At 44.4% G+C, this 15,740-nt stretch overlaps 1 protein-coding gene across 3 annotated transcripts in view; it reads left to right on the top strand.

Annotated features, from left to right (window-relative positions):
- The window catches only part of lrp6 (low density lipoprotein receptor-related protein 6), a 24,920-nt gene extending 9,847 nt beyond the window's left edge, over positions 1-15,073 (top strand). For 2 of the 3 annotated variants that reach the window (XM_067391297.1, XM_067391298.1), the window contains 18 exons: positions 1-250; positions 377-548; positions 4,914-5,130; positions 5,487-5,776; positions 5,873-6,099; positions 6,181-6,365; positions 6,443-6,769; positions 6,858-7,060; positions 7,140-7,342; positions 7,420-7,610; positions 7,984-8,193; positions 8,271-8,396; positions 8,474-8,710; positions 8,789-8,899; positions 9,771-10,001; positions 10,075-10,211; positions 10,959-11,056; positions 11,151-15,073. The exon at positions 1-250 is cut by the window's left edge and continues 147 nt beyond it. In XM_067391297.1, coding sequence (XP_067247398.1) covers positions 1-250; positions 377-548; positions 4,914-5,130; positions 5,487-5,776; positions 5,873-6,099; positions 6,181-6,365; positions 6,443-6,769; positions 6,858-7,060; positions 7,140-7,342; positions 7,420-7,610; positions 7,984-8,193; positions 8,271-8,396; positions 8,474-8,710; positions 8,789-8,899; positions 9,771-10,001; positions 10,075-10,211; positions 10,959-11,056; positions 11,151-11,457 — 3,722 coding nt within the window. In that variant the 3' untranslated portion in view covers positions 11,458-15,073. Of the gene's footprint in view, positions 251-376; positions 549-4,913; positions 5,131-5,486; positions 5,777-5,872; positions 6,100-6,180; positions 6,366-6,442; positions 6,770-6,857; positions 7,061-7,139; positions 7,343-7,419; positions 7,639-7,921; positions 8,194-8,270; positions 8,397-8,473; positions 8,711-8,788; positions 8,900-9,770; positions 10,002-10,074; positions 10,212-10,958; positions 11,057-11,150 lie in introns of all 3 variants that reach the window. The other variant, XM_067391299.1, reaches the window with a different exon arrangement.
- Positions 15,074-15,740: the final 667 nt, after the last annotated feature.

Below are 15,740 nucleotides of genomic sequence, written 5' to 3'. Positions count from 1 at the left end.
ACTGGACGGACGACGAGGTGCGGGCCATACGCCGGTCCTACCTGGACGGCAGTGACCCACAGTTTGTGGTGACCTCGCAGGTGAACCACCCGGACGGGATCGCGGTGGACTGGATAGCACGAAACCTGTACTGGACCGACACCGGCACGGACCGGATCGAGGTGACCCGGCTGAACGGCACCATGAGGAAGATCCTGATATCGGAGGAGCTGGACGAGCCCAGAGCCATCGTGCTGGACCCCGTCGCGGGGTGAGACGTTTGTACACTCGACACTCAGTGTTTCACACCTCAGTTAGACGGCTGTTGATCACAGTAATCATGTTTCTGCACATTCATGCGTGTGCTGAAGCGTGTCTGTCCCGTGTGTCGCCGCAGGTACATGTACTGGACGGACTGGGGTGAAGTGCCGAAGATCGAGCGCGCGGCTCTGGACGGGACGGAGCGGCTGGTGCTGGTCAACACGTCTCTGGGGTGGCCGAACGGACTGGCGCTCGACTACACGGAGAGAAAGATCTACTGGGGCGACGCCAAGACTGACGTCATCGAGGTGAGACGACTCGCCACGTGTGTGCTAGCTTCACACGCAGCGCCGATGAACACGGCTAGATGACATCTTGAGAAATGCGAGAAAAAGTCGTAATTGAGAGTTAAACTTCGTATTGTGAGAAAAAAGTCAAAATTGCGAGAGTCAGAATTGCGAGTTATAAAGTTCTTATTGCGAGGAAAAAAGTCAGAATTGGGAGTTAAACTTCGTATTGCGAGAAAAAAGTCAGAATTGCGAGTTATAAAGTTCGTATTGTGAGAAAAAAGTCAGAATTGCGAGTTATGAAGTTCGTATTATGAGAAAAAAGTCAGAATTGCGAGTTAGGAAGTTCGTTTTGGGAGGAAAAAATCAGAATTGCGAGTTAGGAAGTTCGTTTTGTGAGAAAAAAGTCAGAATTGCGAGTTATGAAGTTCGTATTATGAGAAAAAAGTCAGAATTGCGAGTTATAAAGTTTGTATTGCGAGAAAAAAGTCAGAATTGCGAGTTATGAAGTTCGTTTTGTGAGAAAAAAGTCAAAATTGCGAGTTATGAAGTTCGTATTGTGAGAAAAAAGTCAGAATTGCGAGTTATGAAGTTCGTATTATGAGAAAAGTCAGAATTGCGAGTTATGAAGTTCGTATTATGAGAAAAAAGTCAGAATTGCGAGTTATGAAGTTCGTATTATGAGAAAAAAGTCAGAATTGCGAGTTATGAAGTTCGCCTTGTGAGAAGTCAAAATTGCGAGAAAAAAGTCAGAATTGCGAGTTAGGAAGTTCGTTTTGGGAGGAAAAAAGTCAGAATTGCGAGTTATAAAGTTTGTATTATGAGAAAAAAGTCAGAATTGCGAGTTATGAAGTTCGTATTATGAGAAAAGTCAGAATTGCGAGTTATGAAGTTCGTTTTGTGAGGAAACAAGTCAAAATTGCAGGAAAAAAGTCAGAATTGCGAGTTATAAAGTTTGTATTGCGAGAAAAAAGTCAGAATTGCGAGTTATGAAGTTCGTATTATGAGAAAAAAGTCAGAATTGCAGGAAAAAAGTCAGAATTGCGAGTTATAAAGTTTGTATTGCGAGAAAAAAGTCAGAATTGCGAGTTATGAAGTTCGTATTATGAGAAAAAAGTCAGAATTGCGAGTTATGAAGTTCGTTTTGTGAGGAAAAAAGTCAAAATTGCAGGAAAAAAGTCAGAATTGCGAGTTATGAAGTTCGTATTATGAGAAAAAAGTCAGAATTGCGAGTTATGAAGTTCGTTTTGTGAGAAAAAAGTCAAAATTGCGAGTTATGAAGTTCGTATTGTGAGAAAAAAGTCAGAATTGCGAGTTATAAAGTTTGTATTGCGAGAAAAAAGTCAAAATTGCGAGTTATGAAGTTCGTATTATGAGAAAAAAGTCAGAATTGCGAGTTAGGAAGTTCGTTTTGGGAGGAAAAAAGTCAGAATTGCGAGTTATAAAGTTTGTATTATGAGAAAAAAGTCAGAATTGCGAGTTATGAAGTTCGTATTATGAGAAAAGTCAGAATTGCGAGTTATGAAGTTCGTTTTGTGAGGAAACAAGTCAAAATTGCAGGAAAAAAGTCAGAATTGCGAGTTATAAAGTTTGTATTGCGAGAAAAAAGTCAGAATTGCGAGTTATGAAGTTCGTATTATGAGAAAAAAGTCAGAATTGCGAGTTATGAAGTTCGTTTTGTGAGAAAAAAGTCAAAATTGCGAGTTATGAAGTTCGTATTGTGAGAAAAAAATCAGAATTGCGAGTTATGAAGTTCGTTTTGTGAGAAAGTCCGAATTGCGAGTTATGAAGTTCGTATTATGAGAAAAAAGTCAGAATTGCGAGTTATGAAGTTCGTTTTGTGAGAAAAAAGTCAGAATTGCGAGTTATGAAGTTCGTATTATGAGAAAAAAGTCAGAATTGCGAGTTATGAAGTTCGTATTATGAGAAAAAAGTCAGAATTGCGAGTTATGAAGTTCGTATTATGAGAAAAAAGTCAGAATTGCGAGTTATGAAGTTCGTATTATGAGAAAAAAGTCAGAATTGCGAGTTATGAAGTTCGTATTATGAGAAAAAAGTCAGAATTGCGAGTTATGAAGTTCGTATTATGAGAAAAAAGTCAGAATTGCGAGTTATGAAGTTCGCATTGTGAGAAGTCAAAATTGCGAGAAAAAAGTCAGAATTGCGAGTTATGAAGTTCGTATTATGAGAAAAGTCAGAATTGCGAGTTATGAAGTTCGTATTATGAGAAAAAAGTCAGAATTGCGAGTTATGAAGTTCGTTTTGTGAGGGAAAAAAGTCAAAATTGCAGGAAAAAAATCAGAATTGCGAGTTATAAAGTTCGTATTATGAGAAAAAAGTCAGAATTGCGAGTTATGAAGTTCGTTTTGTGAGAAAGTCAAAATTGCGAGTTATGAAGTTCGTATTATGAGAAAAAAGTCAGAATTGCGAGTTATGAAGTTCGTATTATGAGAAAAAAGTCAGAATTGCGAGTTATAAAGTTTGTATTGCGAGAAAAAAAGTCAGAATTGCGAGAAAAAAGTCAGAATTGCGAGTTATGAAGTTCGCATTGTGAGAAAAAAGTCAAAATTGCGAGAAAAAGTCAGAATTGCGAGTTATAAAGTTCGTATTGCAAGAAAAAAAGTCGGAATTGTGAGAAAGTCAGAATTGCGAATTATAAACTTTGCATTGCGAGAAAGTCAAGTTATAACTTTATTTCTTTATTCTGCGGCAGAAACAAGCTTCCATAATTCAGTAATTTAATTTTCCACTTAAATACACAATAATGAAGTAGAGATATTTTCCTGTGAAGTATTGAGACGTTAAACTCCTCTATTAAAGTTGATTTTGGGAAAGCTCGACACGTGTTCTCGTGCTGTCAGTCATCGGTCACGATTAGCCTCTGGTGCTTCAGCGTGTCTCGTTAGCCGTGTGTGTGTTTGTGTGTGTATCTGCTGCGCTGAGAGCTCACATTAACGGCACACATTCGCTGGGATTCTGACAGTCACATGATTATTTTGCATCATTATTTCCCACTCAAACCCAGCTGCACTCGTCGATTGAATCGGTTCTGAGTCTCGTGACGCGTCGGCTGCAGGACGGCCCGCTCCGCGGTTTCACCCACATCTGGTTCCGATTGCGGCTCCAGTCCAGCTGCGGTCGCTCTGTTTAGAATAGAGCCGGAGTCTGAAAGCCACAGCGCTGCGGTCACGATCCGATCCAAGATGGAAACTTCATTTCACCAGAAACACGCTGTCATGGTGTATATATACTTACACACATGCGCCGGAGTGTTCCTGAGGATTCAGACGATTGTAAACATGAGCTCTGTGTCTTCATGAGCGTGTTCATTAACGAGCTCTGTGTCTCAGATGTTTATACGCTCTTGCTGCTGCAGTTGAAGGACAGCGTCTGGTTAAAGGTGACACAGTTCATTCATCTGCTGGACACTGATTCAAATTCAGAGTGACTGGCGTCATTAGTAACCACGGCCACCGTTTCCGTGCATACAGTGTTGAGCACGAGCCTTGCAGCATTTCCTGTTATTCAGATGATGTCGTCTTCTGTTTTCAGAGGTGCTGTTAGTGACCGTTTGCTAAGCTCCGCCCCCCTCGGTTACTGTTGCTAAGCTTTACTAAACATCCCACAGCAGTGAACTTTTTGTTTATTCATTTATTTTATTTTTTTCTTTCTTTTTACCTCTTTTATTTTGTATTCTTTTCAAATCTTTTGTATTTTTATATTTGATTTAATTTGATCTTTTTTTTTTATCTTAAATCAATAAGAAAACTTACAAGAATAAGGTTTTTAAAAATAAAAAAATATATTTCTTATCCTAAAAATTAAAATAAGATAAATAAAAATCTTAAAATATCTTATAAAGCCTTTATTTGTAGTCTTTTAATTTTTCTTTTTATTAAAAATAGTTTATTAAAAAAAAAATTGTTTTAAATAAGAAATATCTTATTTTTCGCTTTTAAGAAATAAAAATAAGATAAAAAATAAAATGATGAAAAATAAAAAACTTTAATTTTTTATTCATATTTTTGTTACTTTGCACACATTTGAATTCATTTTTATTGTTATTTTTTAATATTATATATTTATTAACAATATCTTAATCTTATTTTTCTTATTTCAATTTTATTTGATCTTATTAAAAAGTTTATGAAAAAATAAAAATAAGAATTTTTTCATAACAATAAAATTGTTTTAAATAAAAATGTATCTTTATTTTTTATTTTTATCTTAAGAAAACATTTTTTTAAATTACATATCTTTTTATTCTTTTTTCTTATTTTTATTTGTTACTTTTTGCACATTTGAATACATTTTTTATTGATATTTTTTATCATTATTACAGACAGGGTTTGTATCCGTGATGTTTGCTCCTCTGCTGTTGTTCAGGTGATGGAGATGGACGGGTCGGGCCGGCGGGTTCTGGTGGACGATAACCTGCCTCACATCTTCGGCTTCACGCTGCTGGGCGACTACATCTACTGGACGGACTGGCAGCGGCGGAGCATCGAGCGCCTGCACAAGCGCAGCCTGGAGCGTGAGGTCATCATCGACCAGCTGCCCGACCTCATGGGCATCAAGGCCACATACGTCAAGCAGACCTTCGGTGAGGACGCAGCGTCACGCTGACTCTAGAACAGCTCGCTTTTATAAAACGGTTACTTCATACACCCCGCCATGTTAATTAAAATAAATCACGTTGTTGATAATTTAAAAAGCAAAAGAGTGATTTAAAAAATATGTATAACTGTTGCGTTTATGGTGAAAAACTACATTACCCATGATGCTGTGCAGAAAATTCCACCAATCAGTTGTGGTGAACAGTTACACCAAATATAGCTCTTTAGCTCCGCCCCCTCGAATGCAACTCAGCCAATCATAATCACGGCTGGATCTGTTTCATAAGACTGATGTAGTTCGTTACACACGTGACCGTGATGTCACTGCTTCTCTCTGATGCAGGTGTGAACCCGTGTGCGCTGGCTAACGGCGGCTGCAGTCACCTGTGTCTGTATAAGCCTCAGGGCGTGTCGTGCGCGTGTCCCATCGGTCTGGAGCTCATGGCCGATCTGAGCACCTGCATCGTCCCCGAGGCCTTCCTGCTGTTCTCACGCCACACCGACATCCGCCGCATCTCGCTGGAGACCAACAACAACAACGTGGCCATCCCGCTCACCGGCGTCAAGGAGGCCTCTGCGCTCGACTTCGACGTGACCGACAACCGGATCTACTGGACGGACATCACGCTGAAGGTGAGGACACACACACACACACACACACACACACACACACAGCTGGAGGTTCTAGTCTTATTTGTGTGTTTCTGACGAGTCTCTGGTGTTCCTCAGACCATCAGTCGAGCGTTCATGAACGGCAGCGCTCTGGAGCACGTGGTGGAGTTCGGTCTGGACTATCCCGAGGGAATGGCCGTGGACTGGCTGGGCAAGAACCTGTACTGGGCCGACACAGGAACCAACCGCATCGAGGTGGCCAAACTGGACGGGCAGCACAGACAGGTTCTGGTGTGGAAGGATCTGGACAGCCCGCGAGCGCTGGCGCTGGACCCGGCCGAGGGGTGCGTGCGTGTTTATCGTGTGTGTGTGTGGTCATGTGACTTGTGCGCCGCTGTCTCACGCTCGGCCTGTCTTCCTCTCAGCTTCATGTACTGGACCGAGTGGGGCGGACGGCCGAAGATCGACCGCGCTGCCATGGACGGATCTGGACGCATCACTCTGGTGCCGAACGTTGGCCGTGCGAACGGTCTGACCATCGACTACGCCGAGCGACGGCTGTACTGGACGGACCTGGACACCACGCTGATCGAGTCCTCCAACATGCTGGGTAATCATCTGTGACGTCAGTCTACAAATACATGCTTCTCTGTTGAATTTAATTTGTTCTGACGTTGTGGTTCTCAGGTCTGGAGCGCGAGGTGATCGCTGACGACCTGCCGCACCCGTTCGGCCTCACGCAGTACCAGGACTACATCTACTGGACCGACTGGAGCCAGCGCAGCATCGAGCGCGCCAACAAGACCAGCGGGCAGAACCGCACGGTCATACAGGGGCACCTGGACTACGTCATGGACATCCTGGTGTTTCACTCGTCCAGACAGGGCGGCTGGAACGCCTGCGCCTCCACCAACGGCCACTGCTCTCACCTGTGTCTGGCCGTTCCCGTCAGCAGCTTCGTGTGCGGCTGTCCGGCGCATTACTCGCTCAACTACGACAACAAGACCTGCAGCGGTGAGTGAGCGCTCATGCTTCCTGCTCGTGTTCGAGCGAATAGACGGTCGTTGTTAAAGATGATTAAATGACTCTGTCTGTCCGTCAGCGCCCACATCCTTCCTGCTGTTCAGTCAGAAGACGGCCATCAACCGCATGGTCATCGACGAGCTGCAGAGTCCTGACATCATCCTGCCCATCCACAGCCTCAGGAACGTGCGCTCCATCGACTACGACCCGCTCGACCGCCACCTGTACTGGATCGACTCGAAGCAGAACGTCATCCGCCGCGCGCAGGAGGACGGCAACCAGGTAAGCGCCGCCGCGAGACCCAGAGACTCATGGGATTGCGTGTCACTCGTCTGATCGATTGCGTGTTGTTCTCTCTCAGAGCGTGACGGTGGTGTCCGGCGGCCCGAGCCTCGGCCTGCAGCCCTATGACCTCAGCATCGACGTCTACAGCCGCTTCATCTACTGGACCAGCGAGGTGACCAACGTCATCAACGTCACGCGCACCGACGGCTCACGGGTCGGCGTGGTGCTGCGCGGAGAACACGACAAACCCCGCGCCATCGTGGTCAATCCTGAGCGAGGGTGAGCGTCGCTCCTTCAGGCTCTTCAGGGCTTGTGTGCGTGTCACGTGTTCTCAGCGTCTGCCGTCTCTCCCGCAGGTACATGTACTTCACCAATCTGCAGGATCGCTCGCCGAAGATCGAACGCGCCGCTCTGGACGGGACGGAGCGCGAGGTTCTGTTCTTCAGCAATCTGGGGAAGCCGGTCGCTCTGGCCGTCGACAACGAGCTGGGAAAACTCTTCTGGGTCGACATGGACCTGCGGCGCATCGAGAGCAGCGACCTGTCCGGTGAGCCCGAGGGGTCAAAGGTCACTGTGTTCGCCCTGCACGCGTTTGAGCGTTTCACACAAACCTCAGAATTTGCACATTTAACTAAAACTAAAGCCATATTTGAAATCACATAAATGTCTAAATTTTGCATTATTTAGTTTAACTTGTTGTACTAAAATCACGAAAACTGAAATAAAAATGAATAAAGGTTAAAAAAACTCATAAAATGACAAAAACAAAGTTAAAATGGAACATATAAAAATAAATACTGTCATCGTCTCCTTCCCTGTTGTTTCCTCTCGTGTCTCAAAATTTCCTCGTCCAATGAGTGCTTTCCTTGGCCCCGCCCCTCAGTCCCTGACCACTCCCCTCTCTCCGCCCACCCCTCCAGGAGCCAATCGGATCGTGATCGAGGACTCAAACATCCTGCAGCCGGTGGGTCTGACGGTGTTCGGGAATTACCTGTACTGGATCGACCGGCAGCAGCAGATGATCGAGCGCATCGATAAGGTCACGCGTGAGGGACGCACCAAGATCCAGGCGCGCATCGCCTCTCTGACCGACATCCACGCCGTCCACGAGCTGGACATGGAGGAGTACAGTAAGTGTGTGTGTGTGTGTGTGTGTGTGTGTGAGTGTGTGTCGATCGTGTCAGCTGATCTCTGTGTGTGTGTGCAGATAAACACCCCTGCACGTCTGATAACGGCGGCTGCTCGCACATCTGCATCGTGAAGGGAGACGGAACCACGCGCTGCTCGTGTCCCGTTCATCTGGTGCTGCTGCAGGACGAGCTCTCCTGTGGAGGTGCTTCTGTTGGTCAGTTTGTACAGCGTTCACAGCACGTTTCTCTCCCGCTCACATGTCCGTCCGTTCCTCCTCAGAGCCGCCCACCTGTTCTCCTGAGCAGTTCTCCTGCGTGTCCGGCGAGGTCGACTGCATCCCGCAGGCGTGGCGCTGCGACGGCTTCGCCGAGTGTGACGACAGCAGCGACGAGCGCGACTGTCCCGTCTGCTCCGACGAGCAGTTCCAGTGCGACAGCAAGCAGTGCGTGGACGTGTCGCTGCGCTGCAACGGAGAAATCAACTGCCAGGATCGCTCGGATGAGAGCAACTGTGAAGGTAACGCCCGCGAGCCGCTCCTCGCGATAACAGTGTCTTCCTGTGCGACTCTCTCACGCTTCTGTCCGTCTGCTGCAGTTCTCTGTCCCGTGGATCAGTTCGCTTGCGCCAACGGCCAGTGCATCGGACGACACAAGAAATGTGACCACAACACGGACTGCACGGACAACTCTGACGAGATCGGCTGCTGTACGTCACAGTCTTACTTTCAAATTTAAAAAGAGCGATATGAAGCTGGTCAGTTCACCAAACAATGACATTACTCACCCTCATGTAAGACCCTCGCTCATCTTCAGAACACAAATTAAGATATTTTTGATGAAATCCCGACAGGTGTATGACTCCTATAATATAATCAACACTTTCAAGGTCCAGAAAGGTACTAAAGACATCGTTAAAACAGATCATGTGACTGCAGTGGATCAACCTTAATGTTATGAAGAGACGAGAATACTTTTTGTGCGCAAAAACAAAACAAAAATAACTTTATTCAACAATCTCTTCTCTTCTGTGTCATTCTCATACACTGTTTACGTCCGGCGCTTCCAGGTTCATCGTCAGAACGCCGACTCATTATTGGCTCCTGCGTCAGCGTCACATGTATGCGTTGTGCCGATCACATGACCAGCTTTGGCCAATACTGAGCCGGAGTTCGGATCCAAACACAGAAGCTTCACTGCGTCACCTGCGTAAGATAATGACAGAAGAGAAGAGATTGTTGAATAAAGTTATTTTTGTTTTGTTTTTGCGCACAAAATGTATTCCCGTCTCTTCATAACATTAAGGTTGATCCACTGCAGTCACATGATCTGTTTTAACAATGTCTTTAGTTCCTTTCTGGACCTTGAAAGTGTTGATTATATTGCTGTCTATGGACGAGTCTCGGATTTCATCAAAAATATCTTAATTTGTGTTCTGAAGATGAATAAAGGTGTTACGGGTGTGGAACGACATGAGGGAGAGTAATTGATGACAGAAACTTCATTTTTGGGTGAACTAACCCTTTAAAAGCCTTAAATGTCATCTGAAACCATCTGAAATTCTCTGCTCTCGTCCTCAGATGCGACAGAAGAGCCTTCCTTTCCTCCCACCAACACCATCGGCTCCATCGTGGGCGTCGTGATGGTGTTGTTCGTGGTGGGCGCCGTATACTTCGTGTGCCAGCGCGTCCTGTGTCCTCAGATGAAGGACGACAGCGAGACCATGACCAATGACTTCGTGGTCCACGGATCCTCGTCGGTGCCGCTGGGATACGTGCCGCACCCCGGCTCTCTGAGCGGCTCGCTGCCAGGTGAGGGACGCGCCGCCGCTCGCGCAGAGACGTCAGGTGTGTGTGCGGATGCTCACGTGTGTTTCTCTCTCAGGCATGTCTCGGGGGAAATCTGTCATCGGCTCGCTGAGCATCATGGGCGGCAGCAGCGGGCCGCCGTACGACCGCGCTCATGTGACCGGAGCCTCGTCCAGCAGCTCCTCCAGCACCAAGGGCACGTACTTCCCTCCGGTCAGTCGCCGCCAGCTTCCGTCTCTAATCAGAGTTTACATTCAGTTAGTTTAAAGGGTTAGTTCACCCAAAAATGAAAATTCTGTCATTAATTACTCTCCCTCATGTCGTTCCACACCCGTAAGTCCTTCGTTCATCTTCAGAACACATATTAAGATATTTTTGATGAAATCCAATGAGGCCTGCATCGCCAGCAATGACATTTCCTCTCTCAAGATCCATTAATGCACTAAAAACATATTTAAATCAGTTCATGTGAGTACAGTGGTTCAATATTAATATTATAAAGCCACCAGAATATTTTTGGTGCGACAAAAAAACAAAATAACGACTTATATAGTGATGGCCGATTTCAAAACACTGCTTCAGGAAGCTTCGGAGCGTTATGAATCTTTTGTGTCGAATCAGCGGTTCGGAGTGCTGGCTTTGCAGGCCTCACTGAGCCATCGGATTTCATCAAAAATATCTTAGTTTGTGTTCTGAAGATGAATGAAGGTCTTACGGGTGTGGAACGACATGAGGGAGAGTCATTAATGACATAATTTTCATTTTTGGGCGAACTAACCCTTTAAGGATTTAAATATAGTTAGTCAAGGTGATGATGATGATGTCGTATCAGCCAATCAAAATTCAAATGTGTTGAATATACATTTCTATTGAAGTTGGTTGATGTACTATTGAATAAATATAAAATGTATCATTAATTTTAACAATATTTTTATTTATTACAATAATGTTAAATTCCAGATCCTGAATCCCCCTCCGTCTCCGGCCACCGTGAGGTCGCAGTACACCATGGAGTTCGGATACTCGTCCAACAGCCCATCGACGCACCGGTCGTACAGGTAACGCGGCGTGACGCAGATGATGACGTGTGTCGACAGTGTTCAGCGTTTGACTCTGTGTGTGTGTGTGTGTGTGTGTGTGTGTGTTCTACAGCTACAGGCCGTACAGTTACCGTCACTTCGCCCCTCCGACGACGCCGTGCAGCACAGACGTGTGCGACAGCGACTACACGCCGGGCCGCCGCGCTCCGCACACGTCCAGCGCCGCCGCCGCCGTCAAGGGCTACACCAGCGACCTGAACTACGACTCGGAGCCGCTGCCGCCGCCGCCCACCCCGCGCAGCCAGTATCTGTCGGCGGAGGAGAACTGCGAGAGCTGCCCGCCGTCGCCCTACACCGAACGCAGCTACTCGCACCACCTGTACCCGCCCCCGCCCTCGCCCTGCACGGACTCGTCCTGAGCCCCGCCCCCGCCGCGATAAGCCCCGCCCACATCCTTTATGTAAATAACGTGCGTCTGGAGACTCTATCTCGGGTCTGGCGGCTCTCTGTACATTTTTTAAAAGAAAAGAAAACATATTTATATATTTTCTATACAGTGTTTATTGATTACGCCATAGAGCTTTGTATTAAAAGAAATTTGTACATTCTTTTTTTTTTCTTTTTTTTTTTTTTTTTAAAGAGAAAGATTTATTAAATCCACACAGACGTGATGCGTTGCCTTAATCCAGGAGTTCGGAATCAAACGCGCCCCCGTGTGCGTCAATGCCAAATAGACGAGGCGTGTCGCCCCCTGCAGGCTCGGAGCAGCACCACACTGTGATCTGACTCACAATCACAAGATGGTACTCGTATTTTTCTACTATTTTTCTACTGGAGACGTCACGGATGTGCCCTCATCTGCGCCTGACGAAGGCAGAACTGCTTTAGTTTCTGAAGCGCGGCCTTCGTTCGCTCGCGTCACGGACGACTTCTCGTGCCTGAGCGTTTTTTAAAGAACCATTTTTCACTTTTTTAAATCTCAGTGCCCACAAAAGGTTGATTATTTTTGTACCACATACTGTGTAGATACTGTATTTATAAGCTATAATCATCATCCTCATGTCCTTGCAGTGCTGCTGTTGTCCTGTTTCGTCCCGTCAGTAAACCAACAGTCCCGAGACAATCTGTGATGTGTTTTTTGTGTGCTGAAGCTCCTCTAGTGTCTGTTAGTTTCCCACAATGCATCGGTTTCTGTGTTTGTAGCACTTCTGCAGGAGCTTTTATAAAGAAGGGAAACTCACCAGCACAAATATCCCATATTACCCATCAGTCTTCATCGGTTGCTGGTGTGACTGTGTTGTTTTGTGTGTCCGACAGCAGCTTCGGTACAATCATGAATGTGTGTCAGAAACAGCGGCTCCAAATCTCTGTCCCAATCCTGTTCTGCAAGGGCTTCTGGGTAACGCCACGTTTTTAGTTCCTTTAAGATTCTGCTCACACCAGCATTTCTGTTTTCTCAGCTGCACTTTACAGGAGCGGTTCAGTTTGTGTCTCATTACCGTCATCCATCGGTGGGTTTTAGTTGAACTTTCGTCGCCACTGAACCCGGTGGGAAGCGTCACGGGTCAGACATTGTTGCTGGAATTGCGGGAAAAATGTCTAAAGCACTTTGAAGGAGTGAGCAGGATTGATTCATGACAGAATCTCGTCATTATTCATGTTTTATTTGGATTCCCGTGGTGCTTTGCGAGGATGTGTTCAAAGGTGACCAACATTTGGTTTCTCATCACTCATGAAATTTCCACAATCTCGAGTTTTTGTACATTGTACATGCTTTACGTGTAAAACATTGTATAAAAATGGATGTGTACAGCTCATTCAGTCACGACTATAAGCTGTTGTAACAAATGAAATGATCTTTTTTTAATAAAACTGAGTGAACTTTTACATTTTAAAATTCTTCTCATTGGCCATTTATGAGGCTGAAGTTCCGCATTTGTCCACACGGTGGCGCCGCTGCTTCACATGTATAGTTAAAACCATAGATATATACACACAGATGCCTCATTAGCGGCCGTCCGCCATATTGGAGCGGTCTGTGAACATTCGAGAGCAAGTTGACGGCGTCTGCAACCGTAGTTCGATGCATGTATGAATATATCAGCAGATGATTTCACTAAATACAAGACGAAGGGGTCAAAAAGTTACCATGGTAAAAAGTAAAAACATTAAAAGTACATAGTAAAAAATATAATATTGAGTTAATACGTATAAAAACACAAACCAACACATTCTCACCTGTGAAAGTTTATCCAATTTCTTCGGGAATTTAAATCTCGGCGGTTTCACATCCAGAAGCTGCGGAATGTTGTGCCATGATGACCGCTGCAAGATGGCGGAATGAGGCATCTATGGTTAACATCCGCCGCTCATTTACACTAACGTTATTTTACGTTTTCAGGTTTCATAATACTTTAATGCTTCAAACAAGTTTTACTAAATGTCTGTGTAGGCAAATATCTTTATTGATTTTTTTATTATTATTATTTGAAGGTAGATATTCCTGTATTTTATGTGTTTTATTCTTTAATCGAGATGTCTCATGTGTTCATTAACTCTGTTTATTAGGACTCTCTTTTTCAGGTTCGTAATTAAGCACCTGCTTAATTTAAAAAAAAAAAAAAATTTAAGTTATGTATTGTCTGAGGCACAAATAGCGAGCTTTCAAATTTGCAGCAGACATGATTAACTCTGTTAATATGATTTGCATTTATAGTAAACATACTAAAGGCTCCTGCTGCGAACCGGTTCGTTTTAAAGAATCGGATCAAAAGAACGATTCATTCATTCATCAATCGTACGTCACTAACGATTGTTTGCTGTTCTCGCAGAACCAAAACTGCTTTAACCTTTAACCTCTTCTGTCGTCACAGCACGAGAGTCAGTGTTTGTTTGATGAATTATTGTTTTGTCTGGTCTGCTGGACGCTCGAACTCTTCACAGCGACTATAATATAATATCTGATTTTTCTGACTGAATGACAGCAGCTCATTTGCATCGCTGAGAACAGCGGCAGTGACGTCACCGTGGAAACTGTTCTGTTGCTAGGCGACAGTCACACAGGAGAGGCGCAGAAAAAAGTGTGTTCTACGTTAACTTATTCTCTACACTTTCCGTTTCATCATTCTTCAAACATTATGGGAAAGATACCTTTAAATGTTCTCTGAATCTGAAACAAGTAGAAACATTAAAAAAACGTCCAGCTGGAACGTACAAATAAAGTAGTTGTGCTGTTTTGAGAACAATATTAAAGAGGAACGCTCTATTAACGTTACTGGAAGGACGTTTGTTTATAACTTTTTTAGAGAACCTTGCCACAACGTTCCCTGGTTTGTGTCCCCGTGTCCTAATGTCAGTCCATACTATCCATCCTAAATACTATAGTATGTGAGATTACAATAAGTGTGTCCCAAAGTATAGTATGTTGTATGCAAAAGTCCCCGGATGGTCTAATTTGAACTCGGCTAATATTGCCCACAACCCAACGCGCTTTGAAGGAGTATTGGTTCAGAACTACAAACACGAATAAAGTGTACAAAAAAAACTACAAACATGGCAGGTTTGTGTGTGTCACGTGACCGACGGTTAAAAGGGTGACTAATCAACAATTAACCTGATCAAATATTTATTTGATGTTACCCATGTTATATTTCATCTGCAATAACAATGTGGACTTTTATATTATGCAAACATGAGGAGTCTCTGTGTGAAAACCCGCGACTGGAAGATCATCGTGCTGCTTTTCTCTCCGACACAGTAGGAAATTTAAATTAAATTAAATGTGGAGGATTTTAACAAGATGATTGACAGGCCAGTTTACAGTGACAGTATTGTGTAACAATAGCTTCAAAGACTTGCGCTTGCGAAAGACTGTGTGCTTTTATTAATATGAATGAGAGAAAGTGCAACGAGCAAAATGCAAAGTCCCTTTAAAACAAGTCATTTCACTCAGCGGCCATCTTTGAAACGCCGCTCGGGCATCATAATGTAGCTTCTATGATCTCTCTGAATGGGGAAACATCAAATTCTCCAAAGCTGTTCGCCAAGCTTTTGATTAAATTTCATAATTGAAATCACCAATGAAATCTGACAACAACTGTCTCATAAATTTTGTTTCTAAACGCTCGAATCATGACAAAAAAAAAAACGGTATTTTTCAGGCTGGATCGACCTAATGCGCATGCGCAGTCCTAAATGCGCGTTTCTTGTGCCTCATTTCAGAGGCGCGTGTCTGACTGTTTCTATAGAAACCGAGGCTTCTAACGGCTGCTGCAGTGACGCAATGACTTTACCAATCGGTGATTGGCTCTTATTTAGAAGGCGGGACTTATTCCGCCATATTGCGGTTTCACTTTCTCCCATTCAAAACAATCCGACAAGTCTTGGCGGAATAAGTCCCGCCTTCTAAATAAGAGCCAATCACCGATTGGTAGAATCATCGCGTCACTGCAGCGACCGTTAGAAGCTCCGGTCAAAGACGCGCACTTAGCTTCTGCTTTTTGTCATGATTCGAGCATTTAGAAACCAAATTTATGAGATAGTTGTTGTCAGATTACATTGGTGATTTCAAATATGAAATTTAATTGAAAGCTTGGCGAACAGCTTTGGAGAATTAGATGTTTCTGAGCTGCACTCATGCCCGAGAGGCGTTTCAAAGACGGCCGCGAGTGAAATGACTTTGGTCTACTCTTGCTACACACTT

Source organism: Chanodichthys erythropterus, chromosome 8, assembly GCF_024489055.1.
Source record: "Chanodichthys erythropterus isolate Z2021 chromosome 8, ASM2448905v1, whole genome shotgun sequence".
In the NCBI taxonomy this organism is placed as follows: domain Eukaryota; kingdom Metazoa; phylum Chordata; class Actinopteri; order Cypriniformes; family Xenocyprididae; genus Chanodichthys; species Chanodichthys erythropterus.
This window is presented reverse-complemented; position numbering and strand designations above follow the sequence as displayed.